Genomic DNA, 11,053 nt, shown 5'->3' with positions numbered 1-11,053 from the left:
TTTCCTCCATTTCTGTAACAAAGGAGTACATTTACACAAAAATTTACTTCAATTTAAAGTCTCTTCATGTAACTTTTATTGAAGGAACACTGGACATTAATAATCCAAAACTAAAAAACAGCTTATATTTGATTTTTGAATCAATTATGATTTTTAATTCAAGTCACGCACTTTGTCAATGGTAAGTTGTATAAAAAAACTTGATAACAAACGTTGCTCTTGTAAAAATTCAACTTCACTCTTTTTGAGTTTATACTTGAATTTGAATTTCTCATTATCTTCAAATACTACCAGTAAATTGCCACTTCTAATTCCATCAAGCATGTTTTTTCTTTGCTTTTGTCAAGTCTAGTTCTTGAAAACCGAACTACACCTTACTAGGGTGATTGTTCGTAGATTTGTTGGAACTGCATTGAAAACAACTACTCAGGGTTGCTTCTACTAGCATCATTAGAACTCATCTGCCTCGCAGAGCACTGTAATACTTCAGATCACCATAGTAGGTTCTACACCTTATCAGGGTGTTTGTTTATCAAAAAGTATATCGTAAACTTTTCTTGTTTTCATTCAAACTTCTCAGAGTTTTTATAAACCTCAGCCACTCAAAGCTGTTTTTATCCAACAAAACTGTTAACATCTAGATGTCGAAAATCAAATTATCTTCATAGACTTTTCCAAATACACTCAATTTGTACCAGAGTACATTATAATATCAACAAAATAATTATTAAACGTCAACTATATACACTGACAAATCATACAGTATTCTTCAGTAAAACAAAACCCAAGTAACAATTCTCATGCTTGTTAGATTTATTTAATTCTTATAGCGGATTTATGACAGCAGTCACCATGGCTAGTTGCTCACATTTATTGGCGATCTTATTGCTATCAATAAACCTCTAATAAACCTGTTCGAAAAGCTTCAAACGTCAAATGCCGACTGGTCTTGTTAGCAGCTCTACGGTTGTAACGAAGAGCATAATAAGTCTAATTTTTAAAGCTTGATCAAAGCCATAATTTTGGGTCGTAATGTGGTCAAATGAATAACCCCAATAAGAATATTTACATTACAAAGGGTTTATAACGGTGTTTAATAAGAGCAACATTTTTCTGATCGAAATCTATGATGGCCATATTGGAAATGGAGAACCATCCTCAAGTCAGTGAAATTTATCACTGGAATTTATGATTAGACGGTGTTTTCGCCGCAAAAAGACACGTTTTTGGTAAAGGATATAAAAAAACAAACATATCTGGGTGTAATATCAATTAGTTTAGTGAAGATTCACGTTATTGATATTATAATAATTTTAAATTCATTGCCCAAAACTATATTATTTTGCGGGCGCGTAGTGCTTAATCTCATTTTTGCACTAGCTTTCACCATGAAATCGAGCGCGCACCTCGTTTCCATGAAAGTACATTGGTGAAAAAACTTAAAAAAGTATTATTTTGTAGTCATCCTCATCATGATTTTCATCAACACTTTAGTTTGTTATTATTTGTTTGCAAGATTTTGTTTCTCTTTTTTCAAAGCAAATTTTTGACAGCTGCCGCAGCCAAATTCCCTTTTTTGCGGGCGGCTTAAAACGGATTTTTATATACTCTTATAAGAGGTTTATAGTGGTAATCTAGAGAGGGCCACTTGGACATATCTTACTCTTATAGTGGTCATCAGAAGGTAATCCTGTAGTAATGGGTTTTATTGTCAGTTCTTGTAATTCGATCTTGAAAACCATTTCTAGAGCGGAATAAAACTTGAAATGTTACTTGGGAATAAGCATATACACATACCGTATCTAATCCATAAAATGCACTATACTTCACTACAATTAAGCAAAAATATGGATATTTCACTGAAACCAAATATATTTTAATTGTAACTCTTTTAAAAAATATGTATATTTCTTCCATACCTTTTATTTCTCTAGCTAAATCTAGCTTTGAAATTATAATTCTTGATCCCTAGCAACCACATAAGCTTTCAATAAATATATTTTTAACAATTTTCACATAACAACACCAAAACCATAGGAAAATGACCGAAAATCGAAAAGTTTTAAATATTTTCATCGTTTTAATCAATTTTTATGTTCATTTCGAGAAAATAAATAAAATGACTCTCTCAACTTGTGTTAGCAACTTGCTTCTTTGCAGAACAAATTGAAGCCTTAGAAACACCTGTAGACTTTCCGGAAGCTTGAGTTTCAGATGCCGCCGTTTTCAAAGTTTGCTTGCTACAAATACGGGAGCTTGTACTTCGGAATCCTGCTGTCTTGCGCCAATGTCGTGTCCGTCTTCCAACAGCTCACCTAGGAGCTCGAGTTCTTGATCGCTTTCCATCAATAATGAACGACTTTTTTATTTTGCGTCAGCTTGCGTCAAACTCACTTGCAAAACTGAATTTTATTCTCAGAATACCTACTTAGATAATTTTTACAAGTTCAATGAAAACCTGATTTTTCAACGCAACAAACAAGTAGTAAATTAGTTTTATAAAATTGAATTGCATATCAACGATTTCTAATATATACTCTACAATTGTTTTTAATTTTTTTACGTGAGGTTATATTATAAGGTATTAAAGCCTGTCCACGTTAAATTTCGGACACCCATCACTCCATGCGATTTTTTAAAATTTTCACAAACCACTGAGGAGATCACTTTACACGACAGTTGAATCTCTCCGCTTTATGTTATTCTTCAGTAGGTTTTCCTTCTTGTCCAAAGAGATTAAATGGCTACAAATCAGTTGGACATTGTCTCAGTGTCCGAAATTTAACGTGGACAGGCTTTATTATAACCGTTTTTCGAATAATGTAACGTATTTGAATGTAGTTTACTGCTTTTAAACCTACTCACCGAAGTCAAATTTTAAATTTCTCATTCAAGTCAAATTTTGAATTCCAAACATTTCGGAGAAATAGGGACAAAGCGGCTCGACAGCACACGATCGCCACAGTACATGTCTATAATAAAGATTCAAGATATTCGTGGATCAAAATTCAAATTGCAAAACAAAAATCAAAAATCCGCACTTTGTTGAATATTCAATTATTAAATCAGGTGGGATCCTATTTTTTTATTGATGATAAGGATAACACCTTGAAGAACACAATGAATTACTCTGTTGGATAGCAGAAATACGAAATGGGGTCTCTGAAATTAAATGTTAGGTAAAAATGATGGAATGATATACACTTTCATAATGCATTAATAAAGTAACGCAAACAAATACATATCGTAAAACAGCTAATACGTAGTGCTCAGGAAATAATTTTTTCTTGGATGCGCTTGCGAAACAAGCGACAAAAGAGAATCAACGACAAAGCTTTGCTAAGCAAACACTGCTCTATTGTCTTATTTGTAACGCTATTCATGGGTATTTTTACATTATGCATCAGTTAAACAAGATAGCTAGTTGATGTCATTCAAAAATTGTCAAAAATCTCAATCATATAGATAACATTCACTTTTCAAAAAAGTGGTGATATTCTGTTGCCGGAAAACTCATGAGGCAAAACGCCTTTTAGCTGGCAGCTCCTAGGGAACAAAGCACCACGCGTCGGTGAATCAGCATTCTGGTAGGGGAAGAGGGGGCAATATGCCCTAGCTAAGCAAACACTGCTTTATTGTCCTATGTGTAACGTTATTCATGGGTATTTTTACATTATGCATCAGTTAAACAAGATACCTAGTTGATGCCATTAAAAAATTGTCAAAAATCTTAATAATATTGATACAATTCACATTTCAAAAAAGTGGTGATATTCTGTTGCCGGAAAACTCATGAGGCAAAACGCCTTTTAGCTGGCAGCTCCTAGGGAACAAAATAACCACGCGTCGGTGAATCAGCATTCTGATATGGATAGTCCGTGGAGACGCAAGTACTTTGTAGGTTAGTGCCACTAGGGCGTTTTGCCTCGCCAAAATGTTAGATGTTTCTTCAAAATGTGAAAATTTTCGGTTTTTCCGAACTTCCCATACACTATTTTGAAACTTTTTTCGCCTAACCTACATAATTTTAGATCTAGTTTTGTTACGGACATCTTAATGACGGTAAATATGAGGGAAACCACAAAAGGCGTTTTGCTCCGGGGGGGAGGGGGTGTGGCGTTTTGGGGCCTCTTCCCCTATGGATAGTCCGTGGAGACGCAAGTACTTTGTAGGTTAGTGCCACTAGGGCGTTTTGCCTCGCAAAAATGTTAGATGTTAGGAAATTTTCGGTTTTTCCAACCTTCCCATGCACTATTTTGAAACTATTTTCGCCTAACCTACATAATTTTAGATCTAGTTTTGTTACGGACATCTTAATGACGGTAAATATGAAGGAAACCACAAAAGGCGTTTTGCATCGGGGAGGGGGGGGGGAGATTTGGGGCCTCTTCCCCTATTGTTAGGCGTTGCTCGAATATTGATTCCCTGGTAGTGCTCATCATCAACTGTCGAGTAGTATTCTTTCAAAACACTGTTTGCGTAGATGAACTATAGCAAATATTTGGATATACGTACCTCCCCTTTAAGTTTTTACCAGCTTCAAATGTACTGGCACCAGTACTGGTAGTTTTCGTGATCGTCATGTGAAAGCGAAAAAAAATGCTTTTTCATTTTCGAGAGACCAAATGAAAATTTAGCGGGTTCCCGGTCACCGGTTACAAGCAGTCATGATGGCAATTTTGGCTAAGCTTAAATTTGTTTTGAAATATAAATTTCTAAATAGTTTGAATAGATCTGTGCAAATAACGATGACTAGTCGATAAAATGATTATATTGTTCCTGGTTTTGAAGTTACAAGTAACATTATTTACAATATTTAAATATTTTGAAGCGCTTTCATGAAATAAAAATCCATGAAAATTTAGCGGAATTCCTTTCATTGTTTATGTTTTCTATGAAAGCGAGAGAAAATAAAATGTAAATATCGAGTGACCTCTCTTAATAGCTCTTAATAAAAATGAAAATCTTGGTACTGGCTGGCACGCACGGATTCTATGTGCAAGTCCTTCTAAGTTTTCTAGATATATATCTATTTTTTTGTGCGCAAGTACAATACATGTGAATCGTGTAATTTATAATGAATGAAGCACTACACTATTTAGATTTTGGTTAATTTCTTGGCAAATATTCAGATATAATGGAACTTGCAGCAACTGCACTTGCACATGGAGTTCGTGCGTGGCAGTTTCTACGGTATACAAACACATTTGAAGCTGTATTTTGAAAGTGTATTCGACCTTACTGATCACGGTGAAAATAAGGTACAATTAAACTTTGTAATACCGTGGAGTTTTAGGTCTATTCATAATTAGAGTGTAAAGACTCATCGTTGCCACTCTGCACAGAAATACTTCAAAACTATACAAACCATGCTGCTTCTTCGTTGTACAACATTATAAATACTCCATTCTATGCCATCGATAAGCCATCATGCATGCCAAAGTTAAGCCATGGTGAATGTGCCGATCCTGCCTGATTTTATTCAAATAATAAAAAAAACAGGAACACCGTCTTCGACCAGAGGTCGTACAGACTGAACACAACACCTCGCATGAGACAACGGATAGGACACATAACACTAGTGGAGAATTTTCCGGTCATAAAAATGGTGTTTTTAAAATTATTTCCAACAAACCATGCCTTTTCAGTAAACATGCATACAAATAACAATAATGTTGTTATAATTATTTCCGGAGGTGTACGTTGATAATTGACGAGTCAAGTTATACTGTTTTCTATGACCAACAGCAATGTAGAAGTCACTTCTAGCAAGAAATCGCCAATTGATTTTCTGAGACGAGGTACTCAGCGCTTTGCGTAAAAGTAGAGATGTTTATTGCTTGAAAGCAATGTTGCAGTTCGTCTAGGATCAGGACATTTGTTAATGGTTTGGGAACAATATTATCAAAATGATAGTCAATGAATCCATGCAAATCAGAGCAAGTTCGTCCGCTTTGCTTCCGATTCCTAAATTCGAATAATTTGTCAAAATACCATAGATGCATATGCAAAATAAGAATTACTTCATGCTATACGATATGTTGCAGAAGCCTGTTTTTGTCGGCAATCTGCTCCGGGTCATATTGATCATCAAACTGAAAAAGGAGATCGACGCTTATGCTCGCTTCATTTTATATATCTTTGTGCCTCTAGAGCAAACTATCTTCTTCTTCTTCTTCATTGGCATTACTTCCCATATTGGGACATTGCCGCCTAGCAGCTTAGTTTTCATTAAGCACTTCCACAGTTATTAACTGCGAGGTTTCTAAGCCAAGTTACCATTTCTGCATTCGTATATCATGAGGCTAACACGATGATACTTTTATGCCCAGGGAAGTCGAGACAATTTCCAATCCGAAAATTGTCTAGACCGGCACCGGGAATCGAACCCAGCCACCCTCACCTCAGCATGGTCTTGCTTTGTAGCCGCGCATCTTACCGCACGGCTAAGGAGAGCAAACTATATGAACAGTAAATAAAAGTTAGCTGTTCCTGTACTGGTTTCTTTTACAATGCAATAATGACAAAGATCTCGCAGGTGCACATTTTGCTTCGGTTAATACCTAATTCCCAAAACATTTCCTAGCCTTTGAATTGTGTTGGATTTGTTGGATTACGCAAATGATATATTTTACCCTACAGTGGGGTGTGTATGTTTTACCTCTTAAAATTTATATGGAACAAATTAAAGATAATAGGGCAAATGACCATCCCACTGTCAACTGCCTGATTGAACAAATATGTAGTGCTCACCGCAAGGTGGGTCTGCCGTCGCCAAAGACTACAAACATGCGGATTTTCGTTTTGTTTTCGCTCGTTCTGTCAGTGCACACGATGGTGGAGCTGAGCTGCCTGTCACATTGAGATAATGAAAAATAATGCAGTCTCGCGTAAGGAAAGCATAAAAACAACCGCATAGCAAAGCAAGAGATCGTACGGTCGGTCATCGGTCGAGGGTGGCAAAAAATCTTGCAAAATTTGGGATCTTTATCAGCCGTGTCGTTATCAGTGTGCAAACGCAATTTTGGTGTTTTTGGAGGTGCAATTCGGACGATTAATTTAATTCTATTGCTGAGTATTCTCTACATTCGGTGTGTTTTGTTTCGTTGCGTGAAATATGGTAGTGTTTATTTTTGGGTGAAGTGCACTGTTTTGTGAATGCTCTCATTGTCTTTAGACGTTTCATTGTAAATTAGGAGAAAGTTGGATACATCTGGTTTAGCTTAAGGAACATTTTTTTTATGGATTATTCTTGAACGTGCAATAAGTGTGTTGCTACTGAATCAAATATTACTGGAAGGGCGTGAAAGTTTATTGAAGGAATTCCTGAAATGGCTGATGATTACTATGTGCATAACAATGTCTCGAATAGTGACGATTCGGAGTCAGAGCTCAATCTGAGCACCCCGGAGCTTAAGGGGTATCTGAGTAAGTGGACAAATTACATCCACGGATGGCAGCCCCGGTTCATTGTGCTGAAGGATGGTACTTTATCGTACTACAAAAGCGAACAGGACAGTGACTTTGGATGCCGTGGAGCAATCAGCCTGCAGAAAGCCACGATTAAGGTGAGAGTGTGTCAGAAGTTGCGAGAGGCAAAGAGCCGTCGCAATTCAACGGTTGTTGGTTTGTTATCTTTCTCTTTATTTATTTGAGCATTAAGTAAGGCAGTTGAATCGATTTGCCTTGCTTCGGTCAACACGTGGAATAAATTTCGGTTGCCGTTTTCAAAATGACCGATTATATTTGAACGCTACACATGTGGATTAGAGTAAATGATGTAATTTGTACAAGCACATAGCATTCTTTAGAAAATATATCGGAATTAAACAGAATGGGACTATTTACTACACTACAAATTTATAACAGTTATTGTCTATATTTTTCTCCTAATAATAATTATTTAATTATTAGTAGGGTTAAGGCAGACATTTTCGTCTTATCGTCATAGTCTTAAATATCAATCAAATAGAAGCTTTTTTGCCAAATTCATCCGTATCCAATCGTAAGCTTAGGCGAAACGTTCTGCTATAGTGGAATTCTAGCAAAATGACGTTGCTTTCATTGATTTTAGCCGCTATGACGATGGACGGAAATACCTGCCGTGTCCCTAATTAGTTATTAAATTAGTAATTTACCTCTAGTTAGTTTGGAATATACACTCAGGAAAATCGACACATACTTAATGGCAAAAATCCATGTATTTTGAAATATGCATATCATGCGTCGGCACATACTTAATTGCATACAAATTCACACATGAATACTATGACCCACATGGATAGTATGTGGGAACACTCATGTAATGCATGTGGGCGCATGGAATATATGTGTCGAAAACATGGAATCCATTTTGCTACCCCCATTGCAAATATCCATGGGTAAACTGCGGAGTTTTTTGTGAGTGTAGACTGCGAGTGTTAGACCACACACGGAAGCTTGGGAGTACCCATTAATGGGTATTTTCGTACCCATTTTAAAGAAAAGCGGCATAACTCATTTAATGGGTAAATCGCATTTACTCATTAATGAGTAAGCTCACTAAACTTCATTAAATGGGTATTTTTTATACTTGATATTTTTATATAAAATGGGTAAAAAATCCACATTAAGTATAAACAAAAGATTGAGGTTATGGCATAGAAATCAGAAATAAATGATTTAAAATAAAATCGAATCAAGTATCCCTAATCAGGGACAAATATATTTATTTCCATCGATTTTTATCATATTTGAAAATAAAACATAAACAAATTCATGTAAAAATGTGTGGTTTTGGGGAAAGCCGATTCGGTCGCGCCGGAACAATTTTTGCATCCAATCACCAGCCCCTGATGAAAGCGGCATCGGTATCGCACAGGTTTTTTTCGTTCTTTGGTTGCATTCCATCTTGTTGAACAGCAGCACCGGAAGGCAGTTCCGGAGACAATGGTGTGGTTTCTGGGAAGAATCATTAGAAGTTCAATATGGAACTTCGTGGGTCTACTGGAAGTTGCGGCATCAACGGGTCTACTGGAAGTTGCACTTCTGATGAAAACTTCACAGTTGGTTAACGGATTCACTATAATAGGTAATAAATAAAGGCGTTGATTATTTTCACCTACTGCACGAGTGATGTATAATTTAGAATCACAATCATCCGGGACTGAAATAAACTTGTATTTTCCTTACCTCGTTTAAATAATGACACACCGCTGCAATTCGCCAATCAAATTGAAATCTATTTTCTTGATTTCTTTCGAAAACTTCTCAGTTTTAATCGGTTTTTCTTCGATAAACTTATGGTTTTCCGATTTCGAAAGTTGAAAGTAAAAATGGCGATATGGCTATCCAAAATTTTCTGTGGGTACCATTTACCCACTATTAAGACTGATGTACAATCTTATGAGTGGGGATAAAATACCCTTTTTTTGTTTTCGAAAAAATACCCATTTTATGACATATCCGAACAATTTAAAAAAATGGGTGAATAAACTCCATTTAATGGGTATTCTCAATCTTCCGTGCACGCCTAGTGGTGGTAATTTTGTCTCAGTTGCGTAGGACGACTGATGTCCTTCGTAGCTTAGTATGGAGAGCACCTGTACAGCATACTGGGGTCGTGAGTTCAAACCCCACCGAAGGAAGTGCTCCAATACATTTTTCGAACTAAATCTTTCACATGCAGTGCATATGAACAAATAAAGTTTTCAAAAACAATAATTATTTTCACTCCATGTGATCCATACCCGGAAATTAGGCCATAAGCCTTTGATTAATCAAGTCCGATGTTATGGAAAGATAGTTGAAAGATTATTCCACCATGTTCGGCTAGATATCTCGATATTTAAAGGAATCAGAAGGCAGTCGTCTTCTTCAAAATTGTTCAGGTAGTAAAGTTAATCGATAAAATATCCCCGTTAATATAATCCCAATTGCGATAACGATAATGGTTGTACCACGATGCTTTGTGCATCGTTCACCATCCCTAGAATAGTCAACCGGCTCATTGGACGAAACACAATTCCACAATTCGATGGTATTTGATTGCATTTTTGAAAACTATTTATGGTAGCCGGAGAAATGTATGACTTGAAGAATTGCACGATTTGAGCGGCTTTCAGCAGTCCACTATAGGAGTTAACTAAGACTGCTTTATTATGTTTAAATTGCTCCATTGTGGCTACATTTCATAGGCAAAATAGTGAATTTTGAAAGGGTTTTTACACCAGTGAATGTTCCTGACCATTTTGATATCTCTCAAAGTATTGCTCCGTACAATAATCTGTAAAATAAGAGTACTATCTAGAACGTGGCAAATCTTTTGAAATATTTTCACTTGTGTGTTTTGCACCTAGACAAATGTGTATTTGGTGGCTCACAGTGAATCAGATGTTGATAAGCGAAAGCGGTGATTTCCGCCCCCTTCCGCGTGAATCATTCCACAGCAAGCGGCACTTGGGAGGCACACGATCGCATCCAAAACAATACGGGCGTCAGGCTAAAGTCAGTACTGGAGCTGCGGCATGTGGAGTTTCGTGGCATTGATGATGATACATACAGTCAAATCATTCAAATGAGTATGAGTAAAATTCTTGACCTTGAGTTCAAATTAATCTAATACGATATTGCAAGCAATTGAGATGTAGAAGCATATGGAAATCACATATTCGGTTAAACTAATAAAATTTATCATTCCACATCTGTCTTGCAGTCACACGAATTCGATGAATGTCGGTTTGACGTATCCATTGGACAAAATGTTTGGTACCTACGCGCGGAAACACCCGAAGACAAACGGAACTGGATTGAAGTCCTTCAGTCGTACAAAACAGAATATCCCGAGACGGTCAGCCTTCGGCGTCATGGAAGCACCATATCTTTGCAGTCCAACACCTTATCCACGGCTAGCGGGAGCAGCTTGAAGCGCGTTAGCCGTGGATTGCGCGAGAAAATGCACGAAATCGAAACTTATCGGGATATTCTATATGGACAGATTGACACCCTTCAACGGTATGCAGAACATTACTCTGGTCATCGCTTGATTTTTTAATTTGAATTGATTTTTTTTTCA

At 36.6% G+C, this 11,053-nt stretch overlaps 1 protein-coding gene across 1 annotated transcript in view; it reads left to right on the top strand.

The window, feature by feature from the left end:
- The first annotated feature begins 6,879 nt into the window (after nt 1-6,879).
- LOC134211619 (ceramide transfer protein) overlaps nt 6,880-11,053 on the top strand; it is a 63,582-nt gene continuing 59,408 nt past the window's right edge. The window contains exons 1-2 of the mRNA XM_062688682.1: nt 6,880-7,568; nt 10,694-10,992. Coding sequence (XP_062544666.1) covers nt 7,332-7,568; nt 10,694-10,992 — 536 coding nt within the window. The 5' untranslated portion in view covers nt 6,880-7,331. The remainder of the gene's footprint in view (nt 7,569-10,693; nt 10,993-11,053) is intronic.

Source organism: Armigeres subalbatus, chromosome 2 (genome assembly GCF_024139115.2).
Source record: "Armigeres subalbatus isolate Guangzhou_Male chromosome 2, GZ_Asu_2, whole genome shotgun sequence".
Classification (NCBI taxonomy): Eukaryota; Metazoa; Arthropoda; class Insecta; order Diptera; family Culicidae; genus Armigeres; species Armigeres subalbatus.
This window is presented reverse-complemented; position numbering and strand designations above follow the sequence as displayed.